Source organism: Sesamum indicum, linkage group LG6, assembly GCF_000512975.1.
Source record: "Sesamum indicum cultivar Zhongzhi No. 13 linkage group LG6, S_indicum_v1.0, whole genome shotgun sequence".
Lineage (NCBI taxonomy): Eukaryota > Viridiplantae > Streptophyta > Magnoliopsida > Lamiales > Pedaliaceae > Sesamum > Sesamum indicum.
Genome location: NC_026150.1, coordinates 3,911,399 through 3,932,083, shown reverse-complemented (window position 1 = coordinate 3,932,083; position 20,685 = coordinate 3,911,399). Strand labels below are relative to the sequence as shown.

Below are 20,685 nucleotides of genomic sequence, written 5' to 3'. Positions count from 1 at the left end.
ATAAGGGTGACATCCCACAAACCCGTTAAGAAGGATTGCTTATGCGCTGAGTAGAATCTCTATGTCTGATTATTGTTGCAAAAAATCAAGGTCTAATCATGTAAAAATAAATATATAGTTCAAACGTACATTTAACCTCACCAAACACTTTACCGAGAAACTTGAACTTGTGTTCTGATTCCCAAATAATTAAATTACTTTTTTTTTTCTGGTCAAAATAAATAAATAGATTTTCTCTTTTAATATTATTTAATGGGAGACTTCGAGAGTAACTTTCTTAGCTCATATTAATAGATTAAAATGCCCTTAAAAATACTTATATTTTTTTTTATAAACTAATCACCATTTTATTCAATTGTGATTATCAATAAATTTTTATTTATGCGTATTTAAATTAATTTATTTTATCAATATGTTGATCAAATTATACTTTTTATTTTAGGATAATTAAACTTTCCTTCCCTGAGATCTAGTGTAATTGCACTTAGACAATCTGTGGTTTGGAAAATTACATTTAGCACCCCTACGGTTTGCTTCTATCTAACAAATAAATTCCTCCATCGGCCGAAATTCACCAAATTTGCTGATATTAAAAAAAATCTATATTTACCCCCAATTGACTTATAATATGTCAAAAATCTTTTTATGATCAAATTACCTTCGTACGTCTTCACGCAGTAATGCATTTGAGAATATATATTTTCACCGTTATAAGGGTAGTTTAGTTCGAAAAAAAATATTTTGACCTATAATAAGTCAATCAAGGGTAAATATCAATTTCCATTCAGTATTTTGTTAATATCAAGAAATTCAATGATTTTGACTAACGAGAGGACTAATTTGTTAGATAGAAGCAAATATCAAATGTGTTAAATATAATTTTTCAAACCACAAAAAATCTATATATAATTTTTTAAAGTACAAAAAATTTATATATAATTACATCAAATCTCACATTAAAAAAAAACGAAGAATAAATACCCCCTTTATTTTTATTGCACACGCATCAAATGTGATCGGAGCGACGAGTAATAATTATGGTTTGTGGGCGTTGGATGTGGAAGAAGAGGCGTGCAACCTCGTAACATGAAAAGACTCAGTCAGAGAGCAGTGATTTTGAAATGGCAGTGCAGTCTCATTCATGCAACCTTTTTCTTTTTCTATTCTTTTTTTTTTCGATATTCATGAAGAAAAAAATTAAAAATATATTACAAATTAAATTTTGACGATATATTATATCGACATCTCATAAGATTAAGTTAAATTACATAAATACTCCATATCTTTTATAAAATTACAGTTACACCCCTTCACCCTGTGTTAGTGTAATATATTTGTATTGTATAGCTTTCTTTTTTTAATAGAGAGCGTAACTGTAATTTCGTAAAAGAAATTAATATTTGTGTATTTTAAGCTAATTCCAAAAGTGAAAATGTAATTTATCCTAATATTAAAATTAGGGAGGGTGGGGAGTGGGGTTTAGGTGAGTTTAATGCAGTGTAGTTGTGAGTTGTTCCTTTGTTTTGACGAAAGTGTGGCATTAACAAGTTGATCACGTGGGATATATTTTGATCAATCACTTTTTTAAGTTCAAATCTCTCTCAATTATATTTTGATAATTTCTCCAAATTATGTTGCTTTAATTGGCAATTAGTGGTGTAGGATCATGTAGTTAGTACACCCATTCATTTTTTCAATAAATTGCATCCATGCATAGTTTAAGTGTAAATTATATTCACATTATTTGAGTTTAGGCGAAATACACTAACACAAAATTATAAATACACCCCTGATTCTATCTTTGAAATTAAAAATACACGCCTCTTCAGAGGCAAAGATCACACAAACACCCATCAGGAAGTATAACTGTAATTTTACAAAAAGATAAGAGATCTTTGAGCATTTTAATCTGAACTCAAAGGGTATTAATGTAATATACCCTTTGTTTAGTCATATAGGTACACCCCTAAGGAGGCGTTGTTCTAACATAATATTTAGGGTGAGTTACAACTATATTTCTTGAAATTTAACATAATTAAAAATACATTATTATTGTTTGAAAAAAGTTACAAATACCCCCTTGATATTAACGTCCGTCCAACAATGAGCTCATTCTGATAGGTTTTTATTCAATTTTTCTGATGAACTGATTAAAATATCTTTTTGAATTTAATATATATATATATATATATATATATTATAATTTTCTAAAATGCAATCTTCCGGAAAGGGGACATTGATGCTTGGCGAAGACAATTAATTTCCAAGAAAAGGCAGAGGGATAGAGAGAGAGAGAGAAACACAGACACAGGTGACGAGGTGCTGTCTGCAACTCCTCATTTACTTTTCGCATGATTCTTTGTTTTTTCAATATTATTAGCAGCGTGCCGTTTAAGCTCTGTTTCCCTCTTTTCTATTTAATATTCTCTCATTTATTACATCTCCTCCATACTCCATACCATTCATTTTTCAACACCCAATTACATATTCATTATACTTTTTGCCAAGAAGCTCAGAATTCGTTTGCTTGTGTTTTCATTTTTATTTTTAATTTCTAATAATTGTATTTGTGTAAAAATATTTTATTGATTTTATGCGAAAATTGAAAATATGTTTGGATTAGTTATTTCTAAATATAGATATATATGTGAGAGAATTAAGAATTTATGTATTTTTTATGTGACATAAATTAATTATGAGGGTTGACCAAAATGGTTGGAAGAGAGAGCAATTTTATTTAATTTGAAACAAGAAAAGACATGCTGACAAGATAAGACAACTATGACCAAACCATGTGACCTATAATTTCAAAAAATTCAAAATTAAAATAGGAATGCATTTTTAATGAAAATGACTTGACCAAATAAAATCGCAACTACCCAAAGAGTGAAGAGTGAAAATACTCTCAATCTTATTTTAAACTGCAAATAGGTCAAGATTATTTACCTTCTCTTTATTTGGTTCCTTTTTGTTTCATTTTCGAATACGTAGGAACTTACGGTAATTAATTGATCATTTTGAGATTTATAGTTTACACCAAATGGTACATACCACTTTTATGACTAAAGAACCATAACAAAGCCATTTCTGGTATTGCTGATGTTGTCTGATTTTTGACATCTGTGTTGTGGAGTGTGCTATTGCTATCATAATTTATACGAGTGTTTTTACTCATTTTTCATATCATAAGAAGATAAATTACGTGTAACCCTTATTTATAACGACTTGATGTTGAATGTGGGATTCTATTTTCAGAACAAAATGCCTCTAAACAAAGTAATTTCTATAAACATGTTGTGTATATATTAAATAAAATAAAATTTAGAAAAAATTAAATCCACGGTATGAGAGATTTTGGATAATACGGACATACATGTGATCTTCTCAAGTTCCTCGTTTTGATTTTTTAAATTAAGTGCGTATTACCATTTTACGTCCGATTGGAACAAAGTATTCGAGCAGTATATTAGCTCAAAGTTATCTTTTTTCTAACGGGACACCACTTTTAGAACAAAATCAATAAACTTTCGATAAAAAATGTAAACTCAGCAGAACAAAATCGATCATAATAAAGAAAGTATTTGACTTCCTCAATTTCACACTTTCGAAATTGATTAAGATAGTTGTAACATGAACGTTAGCACATTGATTAATGGAATTATTAAAAATAAAATAAAATCAAACATGATAAGAATTTAGGTACTTCAATCAGTGCTTATTATTTCAAAAAACTTTGTCTAATTCAGCAAACAACGCACTGCACTTTCCGATGTTTAATTATTAAAATTTTCCCATTATTTTGAATCTAATTCTTGGACGTTATGTTCCTAATGACCGTTAATCCGAAGAGATTACAACGTTAAACACATAATTGAAATTCAAAAATTTGAAAATGCTAAATGAGCAAAAGTCAAAGTATATAAAAATAAAAATTAGGATAATTACAAGAAATAAAGCATGGGATTGTCTTATGTAAAAGACCATATGGGATGTCATTTTATATGACTAGTAATATTTGTATTTTTATATATATTAATTTGCACCTAATATTGGAAGCTACCCATTTAAAAGCTAGTGATTTTCTAATATTCTAAATTATTATTTTTCTTGATTGACAATAGTAGTAATTTAATATTTATTTATATATATATTATTTGTGGAATTGTTGTGTAGTTTGTCCCATCAACAAGGAGTTAGTGCATTGTCAGATTCTAATCCTATAGAATCAGATTCTTGATATTGGACCCCTAATATTCTATAATCATTTTTTTTTAATTATTTTTTCTTAAATAAACAAGAAAATACTAAATTTAATACTAAATTATGAAGGAAATTTCGGGCCGTTGTTGATGGTAAATTCGAGGTTTTAATTCTAACATGATAAAATTTTTATTTTTAATTAATAATTTTTTTTTTGAAAAGAAATACAATAATGTCTCTAAAGTAAACAATAGACTATTACTACATTCAGTATGCAGTACAACAATATTTTTAAATTAATCATTGACTTTAAGTGGAATAAAAAAACAACATACATACGTTACTATAAAAGTAGACTGATACCTATATACGTAGGATTGGAACTCAAGACCTTTTAGTTACGAGACGAATTTTGAGTTGGTTCAAATACCCGGACTTTCAAGCATTCGAATTATAACAGTCCAATCCAAGTTCTTGATGACCCATTTTTACGTATCGATCGAGTATGAAAATATTAAATAATTTGAGCTATCTATGACTTTATTTTGACAATCTTTTGCTTTATCTTAAATTTTACATGAAAAATTCAAAAAACAAGGACGATATGATTGAAAATACAAATAATAAATTCTTATGTAAGAATTAATTGTCGTTGTACGTGATTCTCGCGAACATATAATAAGAACCATAGAGTGAGATGATGAGAAAAAAAATATTAAAAGCAATTATAATTATAAGTTATAATAAATGTGGAGAAGTAAGGTGAACGAGAAATGTGAGTAGTGAATAATTAAGAAGAAAAAAAAATATAAATGTGAGATTATTAAAAAATATTAAGATTACTAATCTGATTAATTTTTATTTTAAAAAAAGTAAATGAAATAAAGGATAAATAAGAGTATTCAAATATTAGTATGAACAAATATTTTATTTTATAATAATATATATAAGGAGGATGAAATGGCCAATAATGATACATGTTCTTGTGACAAGATGGTCACGATTTTGAGTCCAAGAACTTTTTTAATGATTTTTAATAATTTTCTTGATAATCTTTTATGAATGCCAACTCCAATGAATTTCATGAATATATACCTCCAATTTCAAAATCCAACTTTGCACTCGCACCACAATGTTAGATTAACATGTAATTATGTAAACAAAAATTTTCCATAAAATGGCTTTGCCTCCATCAACAACATAGACTAGAGAACATTTTTAGTACCTTATAAAGGTATTTATACACAATTTTTACACCATGAATAAAATAAATCTACAATTATTTGACTGAAAGTGATCCATACCTATTGGCCGGTTGAACGAAGGGAAAATACTCGAGCAAATTCGCAAACTCAATCCCGTAGGATAAACCCATTTCGAAAATGTCCTATAATTATGGGTTTTTAAAAACCTGCAAAATATGAGAATATTTTGAAATGGGTTTACCTGACGAGACTAATTTTGCCTAAATGTTTTTACCTCGCTTCAACCGACTAAAGGGCGCGTGTATCATGAGTCTTCTGCACTTATATTTTAACATAAAAAAGATTAAATAAACCAACTATACAATTATTTTATTTTCATCCCGTCAATTTTAATGAAAGATAGACTATTTTTAAAAATTCATAAAGCACAAGACTATTTCTGAAATGCACCTATTTGATATGACTAAGTTTGTAATCTTGTCGGAAAATGACACAATTTTCGTTTTGAAAATAGAAAAATTCTTACTCAAATCGAGTTAGGCCTAATTAAATTAATTACCAAGTAAGTGTGATGCATTTGTTATGTGAAGGATTTTTTTTTTTTTAACAATACACTAATCACATGACAAATATATTACACTTATTATATAATTAGTTTAAGTCCAATTAAATTCTATTTTAGCTGAGGATTTTTTCCTAAGAATGAGAGGCCCACCACAACGGCTACGTACCACCAAGTGTGGTGAATAGAGATAGAGAGTTGTACAACTGGCGCCACACAATTGGAATCCATCTCCATTTTGTGATAAGAAAATGGATCACATTTTTGCATTGAAAAACTTTTTATAATTGCTTCCACGCCCCATTTTCAATCAACAACTAATATATCCCATTCCCATTCCACTCTGCAAATTCAATTGACTATAGCTGCAATGGCTTCCATGACCATGACCGCCTCCATGTTTGGTGGCTCAGCCGCCGCCAAGCAGCTTCCCGCCACCGCGCGCCGAAGCGTGGTGGTTATTAGGGCCGCTAGGGACTCCGATGAGGTGGCGGCGAATACTAAGGCAGAGAGCAACAACACTAGGAGGGACTTGATGTTCGCGGTGGTCGCGACGGCTGCATGCTCCGCCGCTGCGAAAATTGCGATGGCGGAGGAGCCGAAGCCCGGGACTGCGGAAGCTAAGAAGAAGTATGCTCCTATTTGTGTTACGATGCCTACTGCTCGAGTCTGTCGCAATTGAGAGTTGATTAAGTGACGGTTTTGTTCGTCGATTAATCGGTTTTATGAAAAAAAATAATGTAAAATCCCTTATTCTTGCTGATAATTTTGTTTCTTTTACCTATCTTGTTTTGTCCATATTACTTGATCTAGTCATTGGTGAGATAATTTTTATCCAAATTAAGTTTGATTTAATTAAATAAATTATCAATTAAGTGTAATATACTTATCATGCAATAAATCACCTTTTTTCAATTATATATCAATCACAAGTATATTACACTTGTTATATAATTAATATAAATCCAACAAAATCCGATCCGGCCAAACCCAATCTCCCCTCAAGGTTAAAATTAGGATGGTAGTTGAGCATGTTGGTTAAGGTAATAGATCTGTACCCAATTATTAACAAGAGAAAAAACTTAAAAATGGGGTATAAAAAATGAAGCATTCCAACATATGTTTTCCTTTTTGGATATATTTTTTTTTTAATTCAAAAGGAGAATCGGAGTTGGATTTTCTGGACTCAGCGACACATTCTACCTCGTGCAAGTGTGGGTGTGGCTACTTCTTTCTGAATCTAAAATAAGTTGAAGCTCAGCTCTTCCATGGAAAGAAGAATACACAAGCTTGCATGTTTGACAAAATTGTAAAAGAAAATACATCTGCTGATTCTCTTACATAACAGATGTGGAAAACTAGCTCGCGAATACCAACTCCGTAAAGGAAATTAAGAACAAAAACCGTCTAGCTAATACATAACGGAGCAACAATTGCACACAACTGAAGAAAACTGAACATGACACTGAGGTCTCCTACATACTCTTGAATGGTGTCCTCTGCTTGCATCAGCTGTCACCGACGAGTAACAGTGACTCCAGAGATTCACATTTGGGGCGGGTCAGTAAGAGTAAATTAAACTTCTGTGGTGGCTCACTCGATTTTCCCATTTTGATGGGAGGCCACGTAGTTGCGGATGATCTCCATAGCCAATTCATGTGCGCTCTTGTCTTGGAGTCTTGCTAGATTATCGACGCTTTCATAAGTCTCCTTGTCAGCAAAAAGTTTCAAGTTATAACGTGCTGGAGCTAATGGTATTCCTTCCCATTTATCGACTAGCTCCAGTAGTTTCTCGTGGCCCTGGCCAAAAAGGTAAAAAGTTGGTTTTAATTACTCTAGGTACCACAAGGATTTATTTAGAATTTCCTAATTAAGAAAACTGTAGAACACTTTTCTATATGAAATCAGCAGATTCAGAAAACGGTTTAATGCTACAAAGTTTGGTAGCCTTATCCAGATCATGGCTTACCACGCGGTTTGTGAAGTCGCCGAATGATTCTTTAGAGAGCCGCTTGCGTTTCCAGTGATAAAACAAAGGTTCGAGAACTTTCTCAAGGTCTTGAATCTTAACCTTGTCCTTAAAAGTTTTTGCAAGTGATGTTTGGTTGGGTGTTCCACCGAGCCAAATCTAAGGAGGCAAAAGAAATAAACAGTCACATTTAAATTCATGTTTAATTAAGGGTCATAAAATGTTAAAGCAGATGCTTAAGTACCTGATAACTATTTGGACCATCGCCAACCAGGCCAAGTTCAGCCATGTATGGTCTAGCGCACCCATTGGGACAACCAGTTACTCTTATCACCACAGATTCGTTGTACTTGAGACCAACCTAACATAACGAGACCAAAAACATTAATCAACAAACCTCATATGACATCCCTGAACATGATTAATTCTGTACCGAGTTCTAATTATTTTTTGAAAGAAGAGGCTGATCATACCTTCTCAAATACGGCTCGAACTCGCTTAAGGATGTCAGGTATTCCACGCTCAGCTTCTGCAATTGCCAAGGGGCAAAGTGGCAATGCTGGGCAAGCCATCGCTGTTACATTGAGAGGATCTACGTACCTTGGTTGCTGTTCAAACAAATAATTAAACACAATTTGGCTAATTAGCTTCCTGAAATCTCTAGGAGCATGCCTGTTCTAATTCAAACCCAAAAGGAAAGTATGATCAATGATTTTTAAATTTTAATGCAGAAATTGAATATTCCTATTAAGCAGGTAAAATTAATTTGCACAAGGCTCCTGCCAGCGAAAATTTTATGTTGTCAAAGGTAGCTTAGCCCCGCAAGTAGAGGGGTCATGTCAACTGCTTTGATAAAAGACCTCGAGGACATAATGAAAAAGCCTATAACTGTACTTGGCTGCTATAGCAGTCTCCTAACTTGGCATGCTTTTCAGCACTATAATTAACTATATCATCAATAGATGAAGTTATTACGTCCACCTGACACCTGCTGTCCAACACAAACTGAGAGCGTGTTTGAAATATCAGGAACTTAGGGCCACAAAACTGCGCACTGCTTTATATCTTGGAATATGTTTTTAGAAGCTTGGTGTTATTCATATGTAAATCTTACGCATCTTTTACCTATGCATTTGATGGAACAAATTGGACACTTAGTTACACAAATAACCACAGAGTAGCACATGTTGAAAAGAATTCAACACTGTCTTTGTATTTTGAAGAAGCTTGCTCTATAACTTAACACATAAGCCCAACTCAAGTATTTCCAGATATGTACTTGAGTCTTAACCAGAGAGATAATAGTTTTGATTTTGTTGGAATAGGGAATTATTCTCTAGTTGTTTCACCTTTTCAGATCTTGTTCTTCAGCACCAGAAAAAAGTATAATAACATTAGGAAGCTTAAAGCATTACAGATACGCCAGATAAATGCAAGGATTGAGTCACTTCCAAAGTACTTAAAGGTGATGCATATAAACTTATTTCGGTTAGGTTCTAAAGCATCCGCTTAAGGAGACTCCAGATGCAGGCATAAAATTTAGACAAGACATCTACTGCATCAGCATTTCTTATTTCCTTCTTACATACCTCTTAAGCTCAGTTAGTACTTTGTGTGGACATGTGAATGCAGTTCACAAATGGATATAGTTATGATGGGACATTGATAAAACATTTGCTCACAAGACCACAAGATTCTTAGGTCATAGATTTTTACCAGCAAACCACCCTGAGCAAGGGCTGTAGTTATGGGGCGCTTCCATGCTTGCCGGATATCACACAAGATAATATTCTGGTTTGGTGTAATGCGCACATTCAGATTATACTTCTCAATTACTTCCCTTAAAGTCTTCTTCATTGTCCCTTTGATTCGGCCATTATCGACATGAAGACCACAAAATAATGCACCATCTCCCTGCAAAACAAACATTTACATCAGTAACTACAGAAAACCAGAAAAAAATTTGGAAAGTAAAATGCATGTGGAAATGAAAAGAAATACAGATCAATTGATCCCACTTGAGACCACCAGAATATACAACATATAAACTGCATATCTTAAAGTAGAGCAAACCTGCTCGTGCCATCCCAAGTAACTTTTAAATTCCCATTCAGGTAAATCACGGCAAGACTCAAACTTCTTTCCATAGTACTGTTCAACAACAGATCTGAATTTGTCAATTCCCCATGAGCTGAGTAAGTATTTCATTCTACTGTATTTACGATCATCTCTTCGACCATTTTCTCTTTGTGTTACAACAATAGCCTTCACAGCATATAAAATGTCTTCTTTTGGAACATAACCCAATGGTTCTGCCAGCCTAGGGAAAGTGCTCTCCAACCTGTGTGTTCTTCCCATCCCACCACCAACCTGCAATGGTTATCTTAGATGATTTAACATAATCAACTCAAAGAACAACGCAAGCTGAAAAAACAATTTATATAAAAAAGAAATATTACGTATAAGTTAAAGCCCTGAGGCTCCCCATCGGCATCAGACACAACAACTACGCCAATATCATTTGTAAAAACATCCACTGAGTTGTCCGTTGGCACAGTGACTGCAATTTTGAACTTCCTTGGCAAGAACTGAGTTCCATAAATGGGCTCCGGTGAATCAGGAAAATTTGTGCCATGAGAATTATCATTGCGGGCCTCCACTACTTCAGGAGGTTCTGCGGACATAACTCTTTCTCCATCCACCCACATGTCATAGTAAAAACCCGACTGAGGAGTTAAGAGTGCAGCAATATTCTCTGCAGTTTTCTGGGCAAACAAATAATCTTTCTGGTGGAATGGTGCTGCTGGAGCAAGAACGTTTCTGTTGAGATCACCGCATGCACCAAGTGTAGAGCCCATGCTGTTAATGATAGAACTCATCACTGTCTTAAGGTCTTTCTTTAAGACACCATGGAGCTGAAATGTTTGCCTAGTTGTCAAACGAAGGGTTCCAATCCCAAACTGATCAGCTAGATCATCCATGACGAGGTACAGTTTGTTTGAAACCTTTCCACAAGGATTCTTTGTACGAAGCATAAACGAGTAAGACTTGGCACCACGTTCATCTCTGTTGTACTGTTGATAACTACCGTGGAACTTAATCAACTGCGTAGCAGCCTCATTAATATTGGGGGCATCAGTTAATAACTCCTCATTGAGAGGATATCTTATGAAGTTACTATGCTCCTTGATGATTTCGACCTTACTGCGCTTTTGCACAACAGAGGTATCTGGTCTCACAGGCTGTCAATAAGTAACATCATCAAATACATTAGCTGGATATGGTGCATCCCATTTTGATTAGGGACACAATTTCCCATGAAAAAGGAAGAAAATAAATCAGAAACCTAACGTGCCAGCCATTATTAGTTGTATAAAGAAAGATAGAACAGCCACTATATTGAAACTCAAGAGCCAAAAACAAAGTATAATTACTGAGACATAAACTAAACAGAGGCTAGAAATTGGCTTGAATGACAATCTTCTGCTGAAATGCTACACTGTTGGAACTAATTCAGTGTATGCATCAGCAGCTAACTCTAAGAAATAAATGCATGAATAACCAGCTACATCAAAACAATAACAATCAGATAACATTTCTAAGCTGAATCAACTTAATGTGCTCAATGAGATGATGATAATTCAACCAGTATCTCTGAAAAAATAAATCATGAACTTGGCAAAGATTCTCAATTATATGGGCAAAAAAGTTGAAAACGCTTTGTCTGTAGTGAAATGAACCGTACGTTTGACATGTATGCCACATTCACCTGTGTATCTTTGTTTAACAAATTATCTACATAGGTAACTCCGGTAATTCTCCAGTGACTTTCACAAATGAAAATGTAAAATGTTCATCATTTTAAGAAGGTCTACCATGCATGGGAATCATCGTCGCTCTTCTTGACAACTTATGACCAATTCAAAGGACGACGAAGTATGCCAAAAGACACTCCTATTTAGCACATGCACTGGTTAAACCGATTTCCTTTAATTGATTCACTTTCATGAAGCCACACTAAAATAAAATTCTCAACTCCCAAACCTTAAAAAGAATTGGATTCCAAAAAGCAACGGTGGTATACAAAATAAAAAAAAAAAAAAAACAAGGAAAACTAGAACAGAAGTGATACCGTAGAGACGGCTCTGATGAAAGAGGCGGTGGCGGCGGCGGAGGAGCCCCGAGAAACCTGGGGGCGTTTGGCGAGCAAAAGCGAATTGGAGGCGGCCTTCAAGCCATTGAAGCTCCTGGCAATCTGGAGGCTGGGATCCTTAACGATGGCGGCGTTGGCAGCTCCAATCGACGTCGTCATGTAGCACCGATGCTTCGGAAAACAAGGCAGAGAGTATCCGTAGCGGGAAAAAAGTAGTCGTTGGAGGATATATTCGCTGGTAGGTGACTGACTGATAAAAGATCTGCTGTGGGTGGAGAAAGATTTAAGGGTGGATGGATGGTGGTGATGAAGAAGCGACGGGAGGGAGGGAGACTGCTGAGTGCGGCGTCACGTGCCTACCACGAGACCTCTCTATATTTGTTTCGTATTTCTCTTTTGCTTCCTCCTCCACGCGCTGCCCCCGAGAGTTACTACCAACGTAGATAATTTTGATTTTTTCTTTTGGAAATTATAATTTTGATTTATTCAATCATAGTGTAGAAACCAATAAGATTGCATTAAATTAATATAAATTATTTGAATTTATCTGAATAATTAAAATTTTAAAAATCATTTAATTATAATTTTAAATTATACTTTATTAAATATTTTGAATTTTTTTCTCAAATTTAAATTCATTGATTAAAAAAACTACTCCCGTATCTTCAAGTTAGTATTTTCTTATTTTTGTGAAGGAATTAGAAATATTTTACGTACTAAAAAGAAAGAAAACAAAGCCTATAACCCAATTAACAATATTTTCCATAATAAATCAGATCGGAGTTTAAAAGTGCTCATAGTAACAATAAGTAATTGACGTATAAATAAAAATTATATTTTTTTAATATAAATAATATCTGCAGAGGTGAAAAAAGAAAAGAATTATATACATACATATATATATATATATAAAAGAAACGTGTATTGTAAAAGAGAAGTAGCGTAGGTATCAAAATCACATCACAGGTAAATGACTCTAATAATATTTTGAATGGAAAAAGATATGTAGATATTGTTATTTTGTAATTAAATAACAAGTGGGAGATGGTTAGTGGAGGCGCGTGGGATGAGAGAGAGAGAGAAGAAGCGTGTGGGTCTTAGTCGGCGGAAGACATAAAAGAGAAGTCGGGGAGGGGGAATCAGAAGCTAGGTGCATTGAACCTGGACTGGATACATATATATATGTATGAGTTTATAGGAGAGTAAAGTGTAAAGGTGATTGATTTTGAAACGCAAAGGTAAGTAATAATAATAATGAAAAAAGAAAGGTGTAGAGGGCTGCAGCAATAATATAAAAATAGAAATGTCATTGCTTATGTCCATGTACCCTCAAGACACAAAGATCCTCTGTTTTTATTATAAAAATAAATAAATAACTCAGAAATTTGAATACAAGGTTGACTGCTTACGATTTTGACAAGCTTTGTTGAAGCCCATTTTGAGGGCCTAATTGGGTGACAATGAATGTGAAGAAGCCCAACCTCGTACTGGAGGTCCTGGTAACTTATGTCATATACTGACTAACCCCTTCAATATACTCCCTCTCCTCTGCTTCCCATCCCCTAAATTTTTGGGATACTCGTGCATTCATATTCATATACATATACAGCATTCCCAGTTTCATTTCTTGGAATTCTGAATTCCCAATTTCCTTTTCAGAATATTACTGGAATTTCATATACCAGCACCAGCTTTCACATTAAGCAAATTAACCGAGGCCTCCCTTATCACCAAAAGATTCAATCACTATGTGCTGCACATTTTGAATTCCACCCCACACCAATTGTGTAACCACTAAAACACATTCCGATTCCTTACATTTTACAGGTGAGGAAGGAAGAAACAGGGCAGTGGAGGACACTACAAAACTCATTTCCTACAACTTACATGGCAAGAAAAATCACACCTCAAAACACATTTCACTAGCCCATAATAATAGTTAACAAACCAGTACTTGGAATCTTAATTATATCATGCACATCACTCAATCCCATTTTAGCAATAGGATTGGAACACCTAATCATAACAACTTTTTGGTTTTATCAGGGGTCAATTAAGTATCATATTCATCCAATCTTAATCACTTCAAGTCTAATGCTGAGGAAAATAGAAAAAGCGCATTAACTGGACATATTCGCCAGCCAAAACTTTCCATTGATTTCAGGGCCAAAATCCTTTAAAAGTTGTAAATGAAAAAAATCATCCAAGTTTCAGCCTACCGGCCAATAACCATGCAAAAACGTAGAAAAACAAACATAATGTTTGGATTCGTCTTCGGAGTGTTTTGTTGTGTTTTATGGAGATAGAGAGAAAAAAACAAAGATAAATAAGTATGTGTTAGATGAAAAAATGTGAAAGCTAATAAACCAGAGTGCATAAAATGAAAAGATACCAAAAAGCTAGCAAGTGCAATGTGACAGCAATAAAGAAGATCAACACATTAACACCAAGAAGAGATACTCAAAAGCGCAGAAAAGCAGCAATATATCAAATCTTATAAGTAATAATATAAGGTCCGAACTTAAGAACTCAAACTAGTATTAACTATAGACAACCACAAAACGAAGAGGATTCTTGAAAGCACAAAAAGCCATTTGGATAAAAGTTCCTATAATATAAACACATTAAGACATTGAAGCAAAATTTTGGCTACTAATATAAGGTGAATGAAGAGATATAATATGCAAATTAGATTGATAAGAGTCCATCAACTTAATTATGGTCAAGAAACAACTCAAGATTGGAGACCGACCAGGAAACTTCAACAAAATAGAACTTGCACACCACATCCATAAAAATGTCTTATGCAATTTGAGCACCATAGATATGAGATATCACATGCCAACCATCCAATCGACAAACTAAACAAACAAAATTACAAAACAGATCACCACACTAGAACTTCTTAACTACCATTGGCACGAGTTATCTCATCTTGATCATGTCTAAAAATGACACAAACTAAATCATAGAAAAGATCCCAGCATCTGAAACTTGTGCAGGATACACAAATGTTTCTCCAGGGCCTCTGAACATAGAGTAGCCCTGATGGTCGAAACTCAAATAACAGTGGAAACTACTTGCCAGAGTTGGTATTCACACTAAAAAGAACTTTTCTAAAAAATAAGAAAACTGCATTCTTGGCAAATTGAACAAATGAATATTCTTCTCTGGCTAGATGGGGATCTGAAAAGCAAGACCAAAGACAGCAAAATTGGAGTGGTAGGTCTGATAAATAAAGGGCTCATATAGCATCACCTGAAACTTGTATTCATATCACCCTGAGTAAGTTGGGGATCTCAGCCTACGGCAAAGGCCCAAAATCCACCATGCCTGCTTTCAGAGTCTAGAGAGAGCAGGACAGTTTCCTGATAAAGGAAACTCGTATGTGCTCCCTTAACCTTAATGAGGGGATACAAATAGCATAATACAATAACAGCACCATTAACAATCACATACTAAATACAATCAGGCAAAATCTTTAATAGCATAAGCATATTATGTTTCCCAGCGGACAGAAGCTGTAACATTATTTTGTAATAAAATATTTGAAATGTCATCCTACAAAGTCAGGGGAATAGTCAAATAGACATCCCAAGTCTGAGACCAGATAACCACATATACGTAATAAGAATGAGTACTAAGCTCCAAGTGGGCATTTATTTAAACCAAAAAACGAAAAACAAGAAGTAAACATAAGGAAATATTACCTAATTGCAAAATATAAGCCAATGGATCACGATCATCAATTCATAAGATGTAGTAGTATCAGTAGCACACGCATATCAACAAGATCCTCCAAAGTAATCAAATTTCCCTTCCTTAGGTTTGAAATTCACAAAACACTTATACATATTGATCAAATCATCAAACCACCTCCTTGGCTGGTGGTGCAGGCTTCTTTAGATCATCATCATCAGCCACCTTAGGCTTCGCAGGGAGCGACACATAACCCAACTTCTTTTTCGCAGCGGTGACATCATCATCGTCATCATCGTCAGAAGAAGACGAAGAAACATCGTCGACGTCAAAGCGGCCCGGAGCGAAGAGGGACCACACAAAGTACATAGTAGCCGCGGTCAAAGCCCCACAACCAACGCCGAAAAGCAGTGCCCCGACCACGCTCATGATGTCTTTGGTGCGATCACGGATCGAGCTCGAGACAGATGAATAAAATTTGAGAGGGAAATCAGATGATTTAGAAACGTCATCGAAGTCGGAGCTGGAGTCAAAATTGATAGAGGGGCGGCGTTCAGGGAACCGATTGGTGGTGGTGGAGGTGAAGATGAGAGTGAGATAGCGGGGGTTTTGGTTCCGGAGGACGGAATTGGAGTTAGGGTTACGCGGGAGGGAATTGAAAGGATAATAGGTGGTGGTGGTAGTGGTGGTGGCGGAGAAATAGAAGAGGGTTTTGCAAGGGCGGGCGGAGACGACGGCGGCGGCGGCGAGCAGTGAGAAGAGGAGCAGCAGCGGGAGAGCGGAGGTTGCCATTTTCACGCTTTTCGTCTACAGAGAACAAGAAGAAGAATGGAAGAGAGAGAGGGAATTTAGCAAATAAAAGAAACAAATAGCGCGATTTCAGAAAAATTTATTTGAGTGGTAAACGCGAGTTTGCCTTCGTGGTGATTCCTTAACATTGGGAATATTACACTTCGCCCCTCAAAGTATGGGGTAATTGACACTTGGCCTCTAAAATATTATTTTATTTCTTTTCCTCTTTTATATTTTAAATATAGCTTGTAAGTTGTAACTTACTACTTTGATATGAAATTTTCATGATGGTGTTGGGATATGTGTCCACTAAATTGGGCCTCAAAATGTTATATATTAATTTAATTATCGAATCTAAAAATAAAATAAAATACAATAAAAATTTTACATGTCGTTGAAATAAAATTTTAACAATCTTTCAATCAAAGTAATATTATTAAAAAATGTAATATGTATTTGAGTAAAAAAAATACAGTAAATATAATCCGGAGATGGGTTCTGATTCATTTTCAATTATCAAATCAAAGAGGGGGAAAATGGTAAAATTTCGAACTTTTCATCTTTGGATGATAAAAATCATTAAATAAAATATTGCAATTTAAACCACAAAATTATTAAAAATACCATATTTGCCCCAAACTTTTACTTCAATAATTGTTTAGGGGCACTTTTCTCATTTTGAACTCTTCCATGGTCTTAACACATTTTTTTATGGTCTTCAAGTATTAATTGAGTAGTTGATTTTTCCACCCCTAAAGGTTACTATCATGCATTTAGTCCACATTAGGGTAGATTAAACCTCAACTTTCCCCTTTCCTCTTTTTTTTCTTAGTCCACTACATGGAATTAGAACCAAGAATTGACCACATTTCCCCCATATTTGTTGCCCTTTTTCTTTGTGTAAATCAATTGTAGGGATATTATTCTTAAATTGTATGGATTGGGCAAAGAAAGTTGATCATTCTTGTGGTTATATGCACTCAAGTTGTTGCATGAATAAGGAAGCAAAGAGGTATTAATTACCATTCTTCTCAACTACATTATTGATATTTATAATTATATTTACGCTCATTGATCTGTAATTTATTTATATCTATTTTTGGTGTAATTATTAAAATCACTCCTAACAACCAAAGAATAAGCATAGTTTCTATTATGATTTTGACGTTTTTGGGAGTGTATGTATAATTTTTCAAAAAAACAGAAATGATTTATGTAAATGCTATTGATGGGTATATCTGTAATTTTTCAAAAAACGTTAATAGTTTGTATAAATAAAATCAGAGTTCAAAAGTCTAAATATAATTATCCCTCATCAGTATTGGCAAGAACTATATTTCTTTAAAAAAAAAATAGGAGAGATACTTTAGATTATATTTGCACAAGATTTGAAATTGTTCTTAATAATAGATCTTTTGAATTTGTTTCGATAATTCTAAAGTCGTGATGTATTTGACTTGATGGATTTGAATTTAAGAAAAGAATTTAGAGAACTGATTCTGAACGACTCCATTTAAAAAGAAATTGAAATACATTAACATTCAACAAAACATAATTAAAAATTAAAATTGAAGAATTTTAACTCCATTGAATATTGAGGGAGTGCCAAGTTCTTTTAAATACGAAGTCATTTGAATTTCTATGTTATTTTTTTTACAGATCATTCCCCTGAATCCATTAACCATTAAAATGAAGATTGTATGGTCAAGAATTCAAGAGAAAAGCAATAAACACATTTTCTTGATTATTCACAGTTGACAATATATACAATGTTTGAATACTCCCTCTTTCATGTTTCCGCAGTTAAGTACTTACAGACAGATCAACCTAAAATGTTGCCATTTGAAGATAGCACTCAGCACCCAGATCTCATGCCAATGAGCCCTATGGCGCGATGATGAAGGAGGAGGAGGACAAGAAGAAAATAAGTAATATAATACAAGAAAAAAACAATTCCATTAACTCAATGGGATCGTCGAGAACAAAAACGGAAAAAAAAAAAAAAAAACAAAAAGAAGAAGAAAAGAACCACGGGGAATTTGTACATTAACCGCACCTTGTCGACTCCTAGTATCCGGCTCGTTCAGTAGTGTTTATCTACCCTCTGAGGCTAACTGCAGAGATCCGTCTCTTATTAACTTTAAGCTAAGACTGTTGAACCTCTCACGAGAATATTGTCGGGACACTTTTCTCCAGTCCGTGCCGGCCTTCATCATCGTTACGAATTCTTCGTAACTTATGCGCCCGTCCTGCATGTCGATGAGATGTGACTGATTATGCATGCATACATGATTATGTATAGTGTGCAGAGTAGGTGGGTGTAACTGACCTTATCTGTGTCGACATCGTGCATGATAGCATTGATAATTTCCTCTGTGTTGGCATTGTCTTCATCATTCAAAGCATCGCGGAGGTCGTCAATCTCTATAAATCCAGATCCGTTTCTGTCAAAAAAGGCGAAAGCTTTGTGTAGGTGTTCATCATTGGCCATTTTCCTAAGATGCACGGAAACAGCAACAAACTCCCCATAATTCAAACTTCCATCTCCATCGACATCGGCCTATAAAATCAAATATATGCTTACTAACCAAGAAATGGAAAGAAGGGAAACGTATTATGAACAAAGACTCGGATCAAAGACATCAAGTTTGCGCTACACAATAACTAAATGGAAAAGTTCATCATGATCCACATTTTAGCTCTTTAGGAGTCTTTCTGTCTTCCACACAGAGATCATTTCTGAGCTTATGGACTTTTTACTTCTAATTGGCTTACCAAACCCCAGCTATGGAAACATGATTGGACTTATAGCATAAATGAAAGAACGAAACTGTAGCACAGATATAATCCTTACAGCATCCATTAGTATCTGGATATCTGTGTCGGGTATCTGGTGGCCAAGGTTTTTCAAACCAGTTTTGAGTTCTTCGAGGTTAACTTTACCCCTCTTCTCAGTGTCCATCGTATCAAATGCTTCCTTAATTCCAGCCACCTCCTCCACAGACAAGTAATCAGCCACAACCTGCATGCGCAACAAAGAAAACATCAAGATATGGGGGGAGGGGTAAATTGGAGTACAATGAAGCATTTAGTGAACTGTACAGTACCCTTAGTGCTCTCTTTTTGAGCTTATTCATAACGGAGAATTGTTTGAGCCTTGCTTTCACAGTCTCACCAAGTGAGATGTTTGGCGCCTTCTTTACATCTTGTAACCAAGGATGCTCTGTTTTTAGACAAAACAATCCAGACACTCTTAGTTTGGTCTTCCTCAATAAAAGCACAAATCAGTAAGTCTGGATATGACTTAATTTGGAATAAGCAAACGTTACCAAGGACTTGCTGGGCTGAGAGACGCCGGCTGGGATCTGGATCAAGCATTTTCTTAACAAGATCCTTTGCGCTGTTGGATACTTTAGGCCAAGGATCTCTCTTAAAATCAATTACAGATCGAATAATTGCTTGCGCCACTCCTTGCTCAGTTTCTGCATAATCAGAATAAGCGTGTGAGATGAGCAACAACGAAGAAAGAATGAAGGCCAACATCCCATCCTCTAATGCTTCACTGGAAGAACAACGGATGTTCTGTGATTCAATTCATGCAAATTTACTTGTGATAAAACAAAGCTGTATGGAAACAAATGGGAGCTTGTAAAACTTGCTATCATTCTAAACTTACAACAGATCCTTATCTCCCGATGCAAAACTTAGAAAGAGAACAATCGTATTCTTTTGTCACCCTACTCAAGCAAAACTATACAATGGTATAAGAATGGACCATACCAGTCATCCATGCCAACAAACATAAATATAGCTCATGTACACTTATCTCATATTTACAACATTTATACAGCATTTTGACACTCTTCTTTGTATAGTGTAAACGGTTTCAAAGCACTCTTCTGCATCAATTTTCAAACTATTTCCAAACAAATGCGTATAGTATTTCCTCCCTACTCAGACTGGTGAAGACGAAAACTACTGAAAAACTAACCTGCCCAGAATGGGGGAACACCACAAAGAAGAATATAAAGGATAACTCCAGCACTCCAAATATCAATCTCTGGGCCATAATTACGTTTTAAAACCTCTGGAGCCATGTAATAAG

General features: G+C 34.5%; 3 protein-coding genes and 1 pseudogene across 3 annotated transcripts; 1 reads left to right on the top strand and 3 right to left on the bottom strand.

Moving 5' to 3' along the window:
• LOC105163630 (photosystem II 5 kDa protein, chloroplastic-like) lies at positions 6,238 to 6,751 on the top strand. Its single transcript, XM_011082053.2, has one exon. It carries the CDS (start codon positions 6,338 to 6,340, stop codon positions 6,647 to 6,649), a length of 312 nt encoding a protein of 103 aa, XP_011080355.1. The 5' UTR covers positions 6,238 to 6,337; the 3' UTR covers positions 6,650 to 6,751.
• Positions 7,209 to 12,445, bottom strand: LOC105163629 (sulfite reductase 1 [ferredoxin], chloroplastic-like). The gene is made up of 8 exons (XM_011082052.2): positions 12,069 to 12,445; positions 10,396 to 11,178; positions 10,010 to 10,306; positions 9,653 to 9,850; positions 8,410 to 8,544; positions 8,181 to 8,297; positions 7,937 to 8,095; positions 7,209 to 7,767 (listed from the first exon to the last, which is right to left on the bottom strand). Exons 1-8 carry the CDS (start codon positions 12,246 to 12,248, stop codon positions 7,561 to 7,563), a joined length of 2,076 nt encoding a protein of 691 aa, XP_011080354.1. The 5' UTR covers positions 12,249 to 12,445; the 3' UTR covers positions 7,209 to 7,560.
• On the bottom strand, positions 15,957 to 16,580 carry LOC105163686. The gene has a single exon (XM_011082128.1). The coding sequence runs from the start codon at positions 16,578 to 16,580 to the stop codon at positions 15,957 to 15,959; it is 624 nt and encodes a 207-aa protein (XP_011080430.1).
• Positions 18,351 to 20,685, bottom strand: part of LOC105163628 — a 4,516-nt pseudogene continuing 2,181 nt past the window's right edge.